Consider the following 16,952-nt stretch of genomic DNA (forward strand, 5'->3'; position numbering starts at 1 on the left):
ACGCCCACACCCACCTTCAGCCTGGCCTGTGTCCAAGATGTTGCTGTCCTTTGGATACCATAGAATGCCACTGTGAGCCAGCCTTTGCAACTGGGTGGGGTCGTCCTACTCGGTAATTTTTACTGTTACTATTCTGAGCGTGTGCTAGGTACCAGGCCCTGCAAAAGACGGCGTGGCGCAGGCAGGTGAGCTGAGTGCCTTCTGTGTATCCTCTCATTGAATCCTCATTGTCATCCTGTAAAGTAGGTACTATTAATAGCTTCATTTTAAAAATGAAGGAACTGAGTCTTAGGAAGGTTAAGGGTCATTCTCAAGTCACACAGCTAGTAAGAGGGAAAGCCAGGCCCTGAGTCCCGAGCCAGGGCTCACAGCCCTTTCACCATGCTACCTTCCCTTTTATCCGTCAACCCTGTGCTGCTTCCTCCTTTTCTGGGCGTTGGACCTTCTCCACGGCAGCAGGGGCCCTCTTTTATGGGAGCGTCTCTTGCAATGTACTCTGATGGATTCACTTGTCTCTCTCTCTCTCTCATTAAATGGGGGACCTTTGGGCCCTGCTTTTATTTAGTCCCTGTGCTCCAGTGCTCTGCACGATACCTGGCACAGAGTAAGTACTGCAAGATGTTTGTCGACTGACTCATAGTTACTTTTCTCCCCTTCCTGCTGAAGTCTGTATGTCCCCCATCCAGCCTCATCTCTAGAGTCAACATTAGTGGTAACTCTTGGGTCTGAAATGGCATGTGAGTGTGTGTATGTACATACGTGTGTGTCTGTGTATGTTTATGCATGTGTTATGGTATCAACAAAGGAACTATCTTTTGTTTTTTGTGTTTTTTTTCAAGTACTTGTCAACATCAAAAGCTTTTAGCCATTGTGTTTCTTTAGTCTCCTTTAATCTGGAAATTTTTCATAGCCTTTCTTCATCTTTATGACATAGACATTTTTGAAGAATATAATCCATTAAAAAATAGAATGCTGCCCATTTTGGGTTTGTCTGATTTTTTTTTATGATTAGATTCAGGCTATGCATTCTCAGCCAGACTGATGCTGTGACCTCAGGCTCTCACATCTGGGGGCACGTGATGGCCATCTACCCATCTGAAGTTAATTTTGACCGATCAAGATGCTGCCCCATTTCTTCGCTGTACAGTTAATGTCATTTCTCCTCTTGTAACTGCTAAACCATCTGTGAGGAGACATTTTAACATACATCCTGTGACTTGTCGAAATTCCCTCCTGGATCTGTTCACGATTCCTACCTGTACCTATTTTTAACATGACGATTGCGAGGTGAGGATTCTCTCAGTAAATGCAATGTCTGATTCTAGACTGGATCCTGTACAGGAAGGGAAAAACTGCCCTAAAGGCCTTGGACTTACTGACAAGATTGGAATACAAATAGGAAATTAATCAAAGTGCTCTGTAAAAGTTAAAGCTACGGAAATTCACTCCCAGACGACTCAAAAATTCGTGTGTCTATATATACACGTATGTGTACTATACGTGTGTGGAGAGAATGTGCAAACGATAGAGCAAACTGTGTGAATGGTAAAAGGTAGTTGTGTGGGTGTTGCTGGTATCATTCCTATTCTTGCCACTTTTCTGTCAGTTTGAAATTATTTCCAAATAAGAAGTTAATGATAAGCTTTTGGCCACCTATAAAAGAAGCATTAGATGTCCTACCTACAGCCCTTCAAGTCTGTCATTCAATGGCTGACACTGACTCAGTCTACAGGTACGAGCTTTGCCTGGACTGACTGAGCCTCGAGGTCTAGTGGCACAGGAGACCCTATGACCCTGGGTGAAACTTCTGTCTTTCTGGTGGTGTCTGCAGAAACTGCCACCTATATAATGGTGGTATTTTGAAATGGAAGACTCTAGTTCTGGTTGCACATGTCTCGGCTGTCTTTATTAAAAGACGATACCGAAATGATAAAATGATACCTAAAGGATCTCGAGAATAAGATGAGAAGACAGAGGTCCCGATGCAGTGACGCAGAACCTTCTGGCAGGGGCCCCTGCGAGCTCTCTTCAGTCTCCTTTCATGATTGCTGCATATTCCTTCTGGTGTTCAACCAACTTCAGGAATACTTGATATTTCTTGTCATAGTATCTGTGGGAGAAAAATGAATATGTTGAGTGGTCTCAGACAAAACTGTTATGCGCTTCTCCTTATATTTAGAAGAACAGGAATGTATCTCATACGGTTGTGCAGACATCTCCCATTTTCTGAATGCTTCTAGCATCCTGAGCAATGGATCAGCGTGATTCATAGCTATTATCTGTAACCTACATGGGGTGTTATTATCCCCATTGTAGAAGTAAAGACATTTGCTCAGAGAGGCATATCTAAAGTAGTCTAGCTCAACGCCGGCAAGGCTGGAATGCCAACTGAGGTCTGTCTGACTTCACAGCCTCCGCTGTAACATACTAAAAGGGCCCAGGCTCAACACAGGCCCTTCCTCACTCCCAGCTTCAATAAATATTTCATATATGACTAGCCCAGGTTTGATGACTGGTTTAAAAACCACAGCCTGACCAGGGATGAGACTGAACATTTTCATCACCCTTTGTGGATTCCACACCCACGTTTCCTTTGCAGACACCTTTATCTGGAAGTACAGCCCCATGAAAATGTCACTAATGTCTTCCCTCTAGATGTGCCCTGCTATCCAGGCATCCCAGAGTGGACCTTGTCCTCCCTCTACCCTCTGTCTGGGTCCTGGTAGACCTGTTATCCCTGAACCTTTTCGAATGCGGTGTTGGCCATGAGACAGACGGCAGAGCAGCCTGATTCTGCAAGGGATAATAGCAGCTAAGACAAAGTATATGGGAACACTTGCAACTTTGTCCTTACTCCTCTTGGGTGGGAGGAGCTGACATGGGGAGAGGGGTTGATGACGCCAGTTTAGCATGTCTCAGTAGATTCTGGAATGTTCTGGAAAGAAGTCCTCAGGAAGGAGTTTTGGTGCAAGCTTGTGAATCAGAAGAAAGAGATTGCAAAAGCAACCCTGGGTATACACAGGGACTTAGTTGTAACATGCAAAGCTAAACAGATGAATATGAGTTCTACCGTAACCATTCTTACAAGCTATAACGGGGCCAAATACACAGTCAAAGGTGAACTCTGAAGACTGAGTTTGAATCTCAGCTTGGCCAATACTAGCTGTGTGACAGTGGGTATGTTATTTAATCCATTTGTGTCTAAATTTCCTTATCTGTAAATGAGAATAATTATAGGACCTATCTCAGTAGAGCTGTTACATGAATTAAATGAGGTAATACATGAAAAGCACTTAGAACGGTGCCTGGATCTTAGTGTGGGTTATCCGTGCTAGCTGTGGTCACTCCTTAAAAACAAAATTAATATTCCAACATTATCATCAATCTTGAGATAAGTCGGTTCCAGTAAAACCTGCTCTATGAGCCTTGAAATTTATTAATCATAGAATGATTTTGGCGACAGGAATGTTCTCCTTCTATGACAGTTAAACAGTAAATACTTGTTATGTTATATGAAATTGATTTCCGGCCTCTGGAATCCCAAAACTGCTTGAAGGGAACTTGGGTCAATAACCTTCTCATACACTTGAAGATTTCCCATTTTAATCCTGACAATTTTGCAGCAATCTTTGTTCACTGGTTTTATTCTTTGTACAGTGGAAGAAGCATTGGTTTTCCAGGCCGAGAAGTCTGGATGACTTTGGGCAACTACTTTAAATGGTGGGAGTCTCAGTTTCCCTGATGTAAGAGGGATGATAACCATACCTACATCACAGAGTGACTGAATTTTAGACCCGAGATACTCTGTGAGCTGTCAAGTCTCACACATAGGCACTGATGTTGGTTTTATATCCTTCCATTATCCTGGAACACCAAAAGATGGATAGACTGTATTTTTCCTTGTTTACACATGGAAAGTTCAGGTCCAAGGCATATTCCACCCCCCCCACGCTTTTTCCTTTTTATAAAATTTTTTTTTTTTAGATTTTATTTAGAGAGAGAGAGAGAGTGAGAGAGAGAGAGCACAAGCCGGGGGGAGGGGCAGAGGGAGAGGGAGCAGCAAGACTCCCCACTGAGCAGGGAGCCCGATGCGGGGCTCGATCTCCGTACACTGAGATCATGACTTGAGCCGAAGGTAGATGCTTAACCGACTGAGCCACCCAGTAGCACTCAAAAAAAATTTTTTTCGTAAAATACACATAGCATGAAATTTGGCCACTTTGAAGTGTACAGTGCAGCGAGAGTAAGTACATTCACACTGTTGTGCGACCATCACCACCTTCCATCAGGAGAACTCCCTTCATCTCGCAAAACTAAAACTCTACACCCATTAAACAAGAATTCCTCATTCTCCCCCTTCCTCCAGCCCCTGGAAACCACCGTTCTACTTTCTCTCTCTATGAAGTTGACTCTAGGTACCTCATATGAGTGGACTCGTGCAATATTTGTTCTTTTGTGACTGGTTCTTTTCACTTAGCATCATGTCCTCAAGGTCCGTCCACGTTGTGGCATGTGTCACAACGTCCTTCCTCTTCAAGGCAGAATGGTGTTCCATTGTATGGATACACCACTTTGCCTTTATCCATTCCCCCGCCAATGACCACTAGGTTGCTTCCATGTTTCAGCTACTGTAAACAATGCTGCTACGATCCTGTGTGTATAAATACCTCTTTGAGATCCTGATTTCGGTTCTTTTGGGTACATACCCAGAAGTGAAATTTCTGGGTCATATGGTAATTCTATTTTTAACTTTTGAGGAACCACCACAGTGGTTGTATCATTTCCCAATCCTACCAACAGTGGACAAGGGATCCAATTTCTCCACATCCTTGTTGACTGACCCTTGTTATTTTCTGGTTTTTGAGTGTTATCATCCTAATGGGTGTGAGGTGGTATTTCATTGTAGTTTTTGACTTGTATTTCCCTAGTGATTAGTGATGTTGAGCATCTTTTCATGTGCTTATTGGACATTTGTACATAATATCAAGACAAATATCTGTTCAAGACCTTTGCCCAGGGGTGCCTGGGTGGCTCAGTCAGTAAGCCTCTGCCTTCAGCTCAGGGTGTGATCCCGGTGTTCTGGGATCGAGCCCCACATCAGACTCCTCCACTGAGAACCTGCTTCTTCCTCTCCCACTCCCCCTGCTTGTGTTCCCTCTCTCGCTGGCTGTCTCTCTCTCTGTCAAATAAATAAATAAAATCTTTAAAAAAAAAAAGACCTTTGCCCACTTTTGATTTGGGTTGTTTCTGTTGTTGTTGCTGACTTTATCAGATACATGATACACACATATTTACTCTAATTCTGTAGACGGCCTTTTTACCCTGTTGATAGTGCCTTTTGAAGCACAGATTTTTTTCCAGGGCACTTGTAAATGACTGCTCTGAGGGCACAGATAAATTTGGTCTAGACATAAGGATGAGATTTGGGATCTTCCTAAAAGGCATATTGAACCACAGTCACTAGACCATGCTCTCTGTGATCCTGAATTTTAAAATCAGCGGATGCAAACAATGAATCATGGAACACTACATCAAAAACTAAGGATGTACTGTATGGTGACTAACATCCCATAATAAAAATTAAAAAATAAATAAATAAAATAAAATCAGCAGAATCCCCTCCCTTCCAAATTCTCCCCACACTCAGTCAGTGGCTTCTGTGTGGCACAGACCTAAGTAAATGTCTCATACAGATAATAATGTGACTTGAGGTAATGAGGTGCTGAAGAGAGTCGTTGAGAAGGCAACGCCATCTTTCTACTTGTAAACCTTGCGGCCACCTGTAGATGGTGCCAGAGTACCACGTGTGCTGCCTCCACAGAGGCGCGCGCCCTGCTGACTGAGACGCTGAAGATTCTTTTCAAAAGAACATGTGGATTTACTGAAGGAACTTAAAAATACACTTCCCTCAAATGTCTTGGGAGGGTCAGCAAAGAGATGGAGAAAAATGATCTGTTTCTACAAAAGAAGGAAGCTGCTAGCCGAGGCTCCCAAAGCCATTGGGAGCTCAGACCTCTCTCCATGTTCCTGACTTGAGCTCCCCCCAGGGAATGGCCTAACTCTCTGACCCCAGTATTTAGAGAGGGTTTTCTATTCAGAGGGTTAACAATCCAAATTCACTTGGAGAACTTCTGTAAGAAAAGGAAAATAAACTGGATTGCTTTTTTCCATGGACATTTCCAACTCTGTTAAATACCAATCATGCTTTGGTGGGATCAACACCTTTGCCTGTTACAGGAGGTGGAATTTCTTTTTATGCTTAACTTCAAATACAATTATAAAGTCAGTTGCACAACTGTACTCCATTTTTATTTTTTTAATTTCTTTTAATAAAGATTTCATTTTTTTAAGTAATCTCTATGCCCAGTGTGGGGCTCGAACTCATGACCCCGAGATCAAAAGTCACATGTTCTTTAGACTGAGCCAACCAGGCACCCCTATCCTTCCACTTTTAAATTCACTACCAGTGACTTAATATAGGTCTTTTTCATCTGTCACTAGATTATTGAAAAAGCCTTCTGTGTGGCCTCTCTGCTTTTACCCGTGGGCCTTCGAATCCATCCTCTGAGAGAAATCTTTCTAAAAATGGCCAGGTCCTACCACTGCTTAAAGCTCAGTATCCCCAGTCTGCCCCCGGGTGAGGTCTGAGGTCTTCAGCCCCTGCATTTCACCTCCCGCCTGTACCCATCTCATACTTTGTATTTCAGAATTCTGAGTTGTTTATACTTCTCTGAACACGGCATGCTGTTCCCACCTCGACATCTCTACATGTGTTACTCCCTCTGCTGAGAAGGTCCTCCCCATTTCCTCTGAGCATTAGAGTCAGCGTAGACGTCATCTCCTCTCACCCCTACATGGCCACATTCCTTCCTTCCTTGGGCTACTTTGTTACCTGGTAATACTTCTGTAGAACTTGTCTTTCCTTCTGAAATGACCTATGTGCAGGTGTAAGATTATGTCTCAGTTCTCCTGGCAACCCTGCTTACAGGCAAATTAGCAGAATGCCGTGAATATAGCAGGAGCTCAAAAAATTAGTGTTTTGTGAATTGGGGTTAAAATACTAATCAAGGTCATGTTGTAGTCCTCCATGCCAAGTGATGCACAGGGCAGATGGACAGACAGATGCTACTGTGTGCTTTGACGGAAGATATAAGGGATCCCCATTTCAGAACGGAAGACCCGATGTGCTGCTTATCAGCTAGGGGAAAGAACCCTGGTCTGAGAGTTCAGAGACCCCCAGGTCTGGCCCCACCTAGCTCTGTGACTTTAGCTAACAAAGTGACATCGCCTCTCTGGGACTCGGTTGTAACAGCTATTAAATAAAAGAACTGGATTCCTGGCCCCCAAGGTTTACGCCAGCTCTCCGGGTACATGTCTTTGTATGTCTTCATTCTTCAGCATGGTGCATATAACAAATATAAACTTACCTTTTATCCTCAAGTCTGGGAAACACGACCTTCCCAACTTTGCTCATTCTTGCCATTGCCTCCTGTCGAAGGGAAAACAGAACACAAGGAGCTGAGTTGGAAAGCTAATACCAAAGTGAGGCTTGTCACAGGCAAGAACATTCTAATTAGAATTCACTCCCCCTTAAGATATTCAGTGAGTCCATTTTTTTTCCAAGTTATTTTCTTTGGTAGTAAGAATAAAACCTGATAAACATTAAAAGTTATGTCTATGACCACAGAACCTGGGCTTAAGAAATGATTCAGTATTGAGGGCTCCAGGGCCTAACCAACCCCAAAGGCAAAGCACCTTTGGGATCCCCTGCAGGGAGCAGTGGGAGGAACTTACTTGTCCTCTCATTACCTGGACATGAAGGCTTAAGACGGCGACACAATCAGTCACGAAGCGCACTGTTTCCTTAAACTCAAGATAACTACAGCTGAATGGAACCCACTTTGGCCCTACTCTTTAGGATAACATCCTTAAGACCTCTTCTGTTCAACGTAAGTTTTTTTCCCTAGAACTGTGAGCACAGATGTGAGGCCTCTGGGCTACATCTAATTTACTTGAGCTGTGGACCGTGACTTCAGGACATTCTTGTCTTTACAATGGGAGAATTGGGCAGCCAGTGAGTGGCAGTGTCTGGGTGCCCACAGCCGATGTGTGCAGCAATGAGATCACCCGGCTCGTGTGGGCTCCGTGACGGGAACGCGAGGCTTAGGCTTCCTTGGGCAGTCTCCCCAAGCTGGGAAAGCAATGGAAAAGGTAGGGGGGATGGCATGAACCCAAAATTTGGAGTCCGACAGACTTGACTAGGGAGACGGCAGGCAATGGCGTGCCACAGCTCCTCAGCTAGGCCTGCCTTAGGAATGGTTATTGAGCTCTTATTGTTAAGGACGTAGGCATCCTGGGGTCACATATGTACAACTTCTTATTCCACATATTTATTAATTATTCACTATGTACCAGACATCATGTTAGATTTGCGTAAGACATAGTCTTTGTCTTGGGGAAACTTACATAGTAGCTGGGGAAGAAATAATTTATATTATTTATATAAGTTAATTTATATTTACATAAATGTATATATTGCATATATTATTTACCACTGATTCCCTTCTGGTATGCCACACATTTACTGGTTTATGTGTTTCTGATCTTCCATCTCACTCCTTGCCCTCCCCAGAATGCAAGCTACATGAGGCCAGGCGCTTTGACTACTTACTGCTTACTCAGCACCTAGAATATTCATATAATAAACCAAGCCCCTTGTATTGGCCCAGAGCAGCATATTTAGCAGAAAGGTATTTAACAGCAGGTATATTTAACAGAATACAGAGATGAAAACTGCATGGGTCCTTTCACCACGGGGCTCACCATAGAGTGGAAGAGACATTTACTGTGATCAGAATAGAGGGTGATAAACACTTTGCCAGGAATAGATAAATTCCTTTTCAGTAGTTGTTCAAGGGTTAGGAAACTTGACACTGTCTCATCTGCTAATCACCTACCCATACGTCCACTCTGGCGAGGATGCCCTACCAACCCTTCCCCGAGGATGGCATGAACACTCCAAAGGCGTTCTCTGGTTTCCCAGCCCTCAACAGATTTAAAAACGCTGACTAGGAACCAGACATGCTGAGGTTAGCAAGCACAGTGACAACAGAAAGAAATGGCAGTCTTAAGAAAGGAGGAGATTTTCTAAATTATGAAAAATTACTGGAAAGGAAACCACGGTTAAAAGAACTAAAAAAGGACAATCTGGGGCCATTTTGTGGAGGGATGAACAGCCAAACACATCTTGGTGAGGCTGCTGCCGCTCCACTTCACAGGAATATTTGAAGAGCTCTGCTCACCCTGTATTTTCCTTCCTAGACTAAGTTCTGACTCCCTTAAAGTGAGCCCCCGTCTTGCAGAGAGGGCCTCAGCAATGCCCAGCGCCAACTCTGGCACTTATTCTCATGTCCTATCCTTGCTGCTTCTTTCAGAGTAGCGCTCTGCAGGGTTTCCAGAACGGTTTGCCTCCTCTTGCTCCTTGGAATCCTGAAAATGCCCTCGGGAAATACTCCTCTGGGTTGGGCTGACGCCTCAGCCTAGAGAGGACATTCCAGGACTGCCTTCATGGGTGGGACCCAGGAAACTTGTATTAGAAAAGGTGCTCCACAAATGTCCCTTCTCTTCCCACTGAAACAGACGTGTGGACACATGACAGATGGCAGGGCTTTCTTCCTTTCTTCACATTACCTTTCCTTTTTTTAAAAATAAATTCCTGAGAAACAAACAGTGGCACTAGAGATTTCAAAGGTTTAAAAAGAGGTTCTTTTGTTCCCTAAAAAAGCACAGATTTAAACATTAAACTTAGCTCAGGTATTGACTCCACTGAGGAGGCTTTTTCTGACTCATCCCTGCCGCCTGCCTCCCACCTCGACTGAATTCTTTGCTCCCACAGCAGCCTGTGCTACCATCTACCCCAGCATTTACGACACGGCACCACAATTCTTTGTTAGCACACCAGCCTCCCCAACGAGACGGTGAGCTCCTTAACACAGGAACTGTTACAATCATTTCCACCGCCAAACTCAGCATCTGGTGTATCGTGTGCACTCAGGGAATGTCTACCGGATGAATGAACTTAAGGGTCATACTCGTGACAAAATGCTAAAATGGAAGTTTTGGCTGAGATCTAAAGCTGACAGATAAAAGATACCAAAGTGAGCTGGAAACAGACCACCCTGAAGAATTTGTAAAAAGGGTGGTTGAGGACCCATTAATCAACTCTTAAACCTTTATCCACATGGAAGCCCAGAAAAAGAGATTTTTTTTTTTTTTTTTTTAAGGAGCGACTTGGTTTACTGTGCATCAGGCCTACTTCCAGGGGAAAGGGGAGAGGAGTCTCCCCCTTCACTAGTCAAGAGAGCAGGGCTTCACTGAGAACAACAGGGAACCTGATACGTGTCCCCGAGGTTGTGGGACACAGTGGACTCAGTGGGATTCCCGTGAGGAAGAGAAGGGCTGGCTGGCAGCTTCAGTGTAGGAGGGAAGGATCCAGCACTGGAGTCAGACAGCACTGCCAGAGTCTGTCAGACTCCAAAAGGCATGGCTGGTTCCCATGGACCCTAGGTGGCCCACACGTGAGAGAGCTGTCCTGGATTGTCTCAAATACTGTCCAATATGGCCGCCTCATGAGGCAGAGGGAGTCTGCACAAAGAAGCTTGAGACGACCTACTCGGTGTCTTAGGAATGAAGAGAAGAGTAAACAATCTACTAGAGTAGCATGAATGAGGACAAGATATTATACATGGGAGGCTTCCAAAGTAGAGGATTTCCAAAAAAAAATCTATGACGGAACCTAGCTACAAACACCTAGTCGGCGAAGGGAACTGATCAGATAAGAACTTCCTACACCCCTGACCTTTCTTCCCATACACCCTCCAACTACCTCAGAGGAACAAGAAAAAAAAAAAAAATCAAAACCCGAATCTGCTGGAGAGGGAGTGAGTGGGGAGGAGAGAAGACTGATCACAGCTTCGTCCTCTCATGTGCAGCAGACCCCAGCTGGGGAGTGTGGAGAGGTCTCATCTTTAGATGAAAACGCATGTGATGATTATTATATATTCCTTGATAATCTAATTTCTGAATCTGGGCCATGTCTCACAACTTAAGGAGATCATAAAACTTGTGTTACCTAACATGACTTTGTACTTACCTAAGGAAGTAATGGAACTACCAGAATTTTTAACCAGGGCAGAGAAAAACTTGTTCTACTGCACAACTGTTTAGGGGACGGTGGGAGTAACAAACACAATTGTTTCTCATTTCTATCTCAAGAATCGTGTTTGTCCTAAACACAAGTTATATATGCATAATAAACACTGGATGAAAATATACTGGAATGTTAACAGGTTCAAGAGCATGGGTGGTAATTTTTTTTTCTCTTTTTTGTCTCTTCTAAATTTTCTGCAGTGGCATATGTGGATTTGATAATTTAAGGATAATAAAAAAAATACTGCATTCTAAAAAAAAAAAAAAGTTATGTTTATATAGGCACTCAAAGCTACTCGTGCTCCTCCTGTCTCCTGGGAGGCAGAGCTCATTACGGGTACTGGACCCGAAGTGGAGGATGCCTGGAGAGTCACTGCTGTCATCAGACACGGCACTGCTGGCTTCTCTAATTTCTCCAAATCACTACCATAAAGCCAAAACCTCAGGAACCCGCTGGCTGCAATAAATCTGGAAATTACCACAGCATAACAATATGAATTTATTATGGGAATGCTGACACGTGCTAAATATAGTCACCCCCACAATATATTTCTGTTCAAAAGGGTTTGTTTGAAGTTGGCCTCAAAATTCATACTTTTTGTCAGCAGGCAGGAGCCGGACAACCTTAATTTGCAGCGCGCTACCCTCTTTGCGTGAGAGTCTAGACAGCACAATGAATACAGTGACTTTTTCTCTTTCCTTTTTGCCCACACAATGAAAGCTTTTTACAAACAAAATATTTTGTAAAATCGCACTTTAATCACTTCTTTTCTTTCCCTCTATAAGGCAATGCTATAAATAAACCATGAAAGTTCACATTTGATCGTCACTTCTGAAAGCAAGTGAAGGGTCTCTGTAGGAAAAAATAGGGGCCCTGTACCATGGTCATGAAAGACTGCATTCATGGGGTTTGACCCTTCCCTGCCGTGTCAAGGCTGAGATACCAGTCCGCACACACTGCTAACCACCCCGAAGGCCGCAGCACCAGCAATCACCAGGCCTGCGTGGGCACGGGAAACACCCAGTTCTCATGTGTGATGGCCTGGCTTGGGAGCTAGCAAAGGGCTTTAAGGCTACACTGGGCTGAGTTATCCAGGGAAATTAGGTTAAGGGAAGAAAGGGGCTCTTCAAACCAGCGCGAAGATGGGGATCCCATGAGTGGCAGACACACTGTGGCACTGTATGGCAATCTGTGGAATGGGGGGGGAGGGAGTCTGGTACCTTCTGTCCTAGTCAGGGGAAGCGAAACAATGGCCTTACACATTTGGGAAGGCTATCAGGTAGTCTAGACCTAGGCACCAAAGGGGACTGCAAGCTTGGCAGTGCCCAGAGTCACAGTCTACAGGGAAAAATGATCAGGACCCAGCCTGGTGGGAGCTATACTGTGCATTCCCCAAAGGCAAGAACCATGTTACTGCAGGTGTCAAGCCTAGCATGGTCCTAGTACTCACAGGAGCTTGGTTAATGTTTGCTGAGTCGCTGAATGAGAGGGTGAGGACTTTCATCACAGGGGCAATGGAAGATCATGTAAGCCAGTGTTTCTGAAATGGCATATGTGCTCCAGGGAGTGCACAAGATGACCCATTAGGATTCCAGGAGAAAATACTAAGAGTGCCATTTACATGAGTTTCTAGTCTCAAGAAATTAGTTGAGCTTTACCAGCATTTAACATGCAGATCGTCACCAGATTGGTCAGTTGGTCCACACACTGGATAGACCTGAGTCACATAACATGCGTGAGGTTTCCTAAAAGATGTATGGGATCTCTACACCACAAAGGGGATGACAGCACAGTGCTCGCCTGGGTTCCCAGTACCCAGGGATGTGCTCCATGATGTCACTTACACATTCCAGGCCAGTGGATTTATAGGTATTACCTAGTTTCATTTACACTAACCTTCACAAAATGGACAAGCAGCTGAAAAAGATTCAGTCAACGGATTAAAGGTAATGGTGATCATTCAGATCCAAGTAAATAAGAAAATAGTGACACTTTTACTTGGCACTCGCTCTTCATATGAGAATACAAAAGCAATGAAGACCTGGTCAGATAAGACAAGAGTTGGGAAGACGTCAAACTTATCTAGAATACCGGGTGAGATACAGATACACAGGCATAAACAAAATCATTTGGAAATCATCAAAACACTTTAAAAATCATTAGAAACTCACCTGGCCATAGATATATAATATACCTGGAGGTACGGCATAGTATCATAATAGGCAAGAATTGGAAATATTTTATTTCAGCCACATTTCATCTGCTTTACAGTGTATGGAATCTACAAGTACAGAACACAGCCACGCCTTTTCATCGACAAGTTTCCACGTACTGAAGATGCAAGCCTGAACATTTTTTGATTGACGCAAAAAGCGTGGCGTCCATTGATTTAGCAGTCAACTCCCATGGCCGTTGCTACGTTACTGGTTCACGCCAACATTTCGCAGATGCCTACCACTCTATGCTGTGCACGGTGCTAACTGCTTTATGTACGGGAACTCTTTAATCGTCAACACGACTTAATGACGTCGATATCATCATCCATCCCCACTTCATGAATCAAGGAAGGGAACAAAGTACAAGTTATTTGCCCAAAGCCATCAAGCCAATATGTGTGAAGCCAGAATTCAAGTCCAGTTCTGACTCCAGGCCCTTGTTTAGCCCCACACTCAGACTTGAGGCTCCTGTCCTCCCTGTAATGCAAAAAGCCTGGCCCTTGAGGCAGTCCCCTAAGCTTGAGTTCAAGTCCCATGTCTGCTGCTTATTAACTGCATGAACTCCCTGGGTGGAAATTGTGTGTGTGTGTGTGTGTGTGTGTGTGTGCATGTGCACGTGCACAACAGGCCAGTACAGCACACGGCACCTTTTTCCAGAGATGCTGACACATAGCTCTGAATACATGAATCTGTCTTCTTGACGAACTCTGAGTCATTTTACTGGAAAACAAGTTCACATGGTAATGTGTGGGCTGAGGCACATGACCCCTCCATAGAAAAACAGAAAGTATGGCAATGTGATTTTGTTCCTCCAACAAACATGAAGAAATGGCTAGTTGTTCTTTCCTTTATTTTGTTTTGCTTTTCTTTTTGATACAGTCATCTTCTGACCTGCACCTGGGATCCTGTGTCACCTCCGTGCATTGATGACAACAATGTCAATTTAGAAGCGAGAAGGAATGAGAGAAAGGAGAATGGGAGAAGTCTTAATCATTAATCATGATGTGAAGCTTTGTGCTTTATTTATAATTTTAAGTTCTGTCTATATATCTATACAGCCACCTACCTACCTACTCACATACAGGCACACGTCAGTCGTGTTCAGGGTGCTGATTACATGGGTACACAAATGCATCACACTGTGTGCGTAAGATCTGTGTATTTCGCTTTACGTGCACTAGATCTCAATGCAAAAATTGTAAAAAAGAAAAAAAGCACTGCGTATAAGTGAATGTGTTGGAATATTCATATTTTCTGTAATTTTTTATTATATAATGCCTACCAAACAGCAAAACAAAATTTAAGCAGCCCAGCCTTCCACTCTTGGCTGCAAATACACCTCCTATTAGCCTCCTGAAGACAAAGCAGGGGGTGTGGAGAGGCTCTGCACTGCTTCAGGAGATGGAGACGCTAGCAGAAAGATACTGGGTTTCTGAGATAGACTTGGCATTGTATCTGGGCTCTGCTCACTTAAAGATGTGTGAACTAAGCCTCAGTTTTCCCATTTATAAAGTGAGAAGAATAATACCTCCTTGCAGCACTGCTGAAAATTCCCATATGCCACTCTCTGACCACCATGTGCTAACTAGTCAGGATCCTGACTTCCACTTCGGTGTCCTCATAGCCCCAGGGCCAGTTGGAGTGATTTTTCAGAAAGAGAAAATGTAGTGCAGTGATTAAGACAAAAGACTGACTATAGCAAACTGCCAGGGTTTGAAGTGGGGCTTTACCACATACTGGCTGTATCATCATGGACAAATGATTTAACCTCTGTATTAGCTTCTGTTTCCCCTTCTGAAACTGGGGATAGTAATAGTATGCCTCTCACTGGCCTGCTGTGAGGATCACGTGAGTTTTTTAGGTAAAGCACCTAGAACAGCACCATTACATAATAAAGGCTCCATACATTTTCCCATGTTTATTATCCTACTAGCATGCAAACTCCATGTGGCCAGGGGTTGTTACTGGATTCCTTTACTGCACTAAGAACTGTGTTTCGCCAGAACAGGTAATCCTTAAATATTTGTTGAATGAATCCATGAATGAGCTAAGTTAGATTTTGTCTCTATGGGCTGTTCATATACACAGTACTTCTGAAACCAGATGTGTGGGTTTTTCCTCACACCAATCAATTTCCCATCTCACCAGACACCAATGGGGTGTCCCACAATTCAATTCAATTCTGACACCACCCGGAGTTAGCGTTAGACTCTATAGGTTTAAGGGTTCAGCCCTCCATGACTACCTCCCACTTCAGATGCCAGGCACAAGTCCCGCCTGCACTTCTGACTGACTATAAACTTGGGGTTCCCATGACTAGCCATCCCACTTTGCATTGGGTAATTTGCTAGAACAGCTCACAGGAAAACAGTTCACTTATTGTTACTGGTTTATTACAGAGGATATGATTCTGGTACAGACAAATAGAAGAGATTCACAGGCAAGGTCTGGGGGTGTGGAACTCCTATGCCCTCTAGGGGGCACCACCCAAAGCTCGCCAAACCCTGTTGTTCAGGGGTTTTCAATGAGGTTTCATTACATAGGCTTGATTGGTAAAAATCATTGGCCACTGATTGAATCAACCCATGCGGAAACTGTCTGTAATCCCAGCCACCAGTCACCCCATCAGCATACAAAAGACACTCTTTTCATGCCAGAGATTCCACGGTCTCAGGAGATGTGTGCCAGGAATCATAGACAAAGATAAAATCTTTAGTTTTTGTTCTAATACAGTTGCTCTCACTACTAAACACTGCAGTGGACCCCCACTGTTTTTTGAATGACATTCAGATTTTGCAGAATGGCCTAGAACTTCGAGATTGTGCTTTGCTGTCATCTACAACCTTGTTTCATGCCCTTGCTCATTGTCCTGGTCAGGCTGGAAACCACGGGCATCTTGCCACTGACCAAACATGTCAAGCTTGCTCCTGCCTGCTCTTGCCCTCCCAGGAATGCTCTTCTCCTGGATGTCTGGCTGGATTTTTTGTATGATTCAGGTCCTCCTCAAATATAATCTTGCAGAGGCCAGACTTCGCCATTTGGCTGAAACAGTCCACTTCTCCCAAGCGTCTTCTATCAGATCAACTCATTTTTTTGGTCTTTAAAACCCTTTATAGCACTTAGCATCACCTGAATTATACTGTTAATTTATTTGCATCCTCATTTACTGCCTGCCTCTTCTTCTGTGGCCCTCCCCTCTACTCCTCCTTCCTGAATCTAAGCTCCATCAAAGCAGGGTCCCTGGCTTTCTTATTCATTGATGTATCCCTAGCTTTTAGCAGGGAATGAGTTAAACATTAGCTGAACGTATATACTTATTGAATTCCTATTTTAGGAAGGCACTGTGTATGTCTTGCCTCATCCGATGCTCACGAACATTCTGTGACAAAGGTCTTAGGATCTAAATTTACAACAGAGGCTCACAGAGGTTAAGTGACTTGCCTAAGCTAATAAGTGGCTTAGGGAGGATTTAAAACTTGCCTTAACTCATGAATAATACCAGGCCTATTCCTTAAGGAGCTCACAGT

At 43.9% G+C, this 16,952-nt stretch overlaps 1 protein-coding gene across 3 annotated transcripts in view; it reads right to left on the reverse strand.

The window, feature by feature from the left end:
• Positions 1-1,878: 1,878 nt before the first annotated feature.
• The window catches only part of FGGY (FGGY carbohydrate kinase domain containing), a 503,109-nt gene continuing 488,035 nt past the window's right edge, over positions 1,879-16,952 (reverse strand). For all 3 annotated transcript variants that reach the window (XM_040627236.1, XM_040627231.1, XM_040627230.1), the window contains 2 exons: positions 7,428-7,489; positions 1,879-2,110 (listed from right to left, as the gene is read on the reverse strand). In XM_040627236.1, coding sequence (XP_040483170.1) covers positions 2,029-2,110; positions 7,428-7,489 — 144 coding nt within the window. In that variant the 3' untranslated portion in view covers positions 1,879-2,028. The remainder of the gene's footprint in view (positions 2,111-7,427; positions 7,490-16,952) is intronic.

The sequence above is a fragment of the Ursus maritimus genome, unplaced genomic scaffold, assembly GCF_017311325.1.
Source record: "Ursus maritimus isolate PB19 unplaced genomic scaffold, ASM1731132v1 scaffold_12, whole genome shotgun sequence".
Taxonomy (NCBI): Eukaryota; Metazoa; Chordata; class Mammalia; order Carnivora; family Ursidae; genus Ursus; species Ursus maritimus.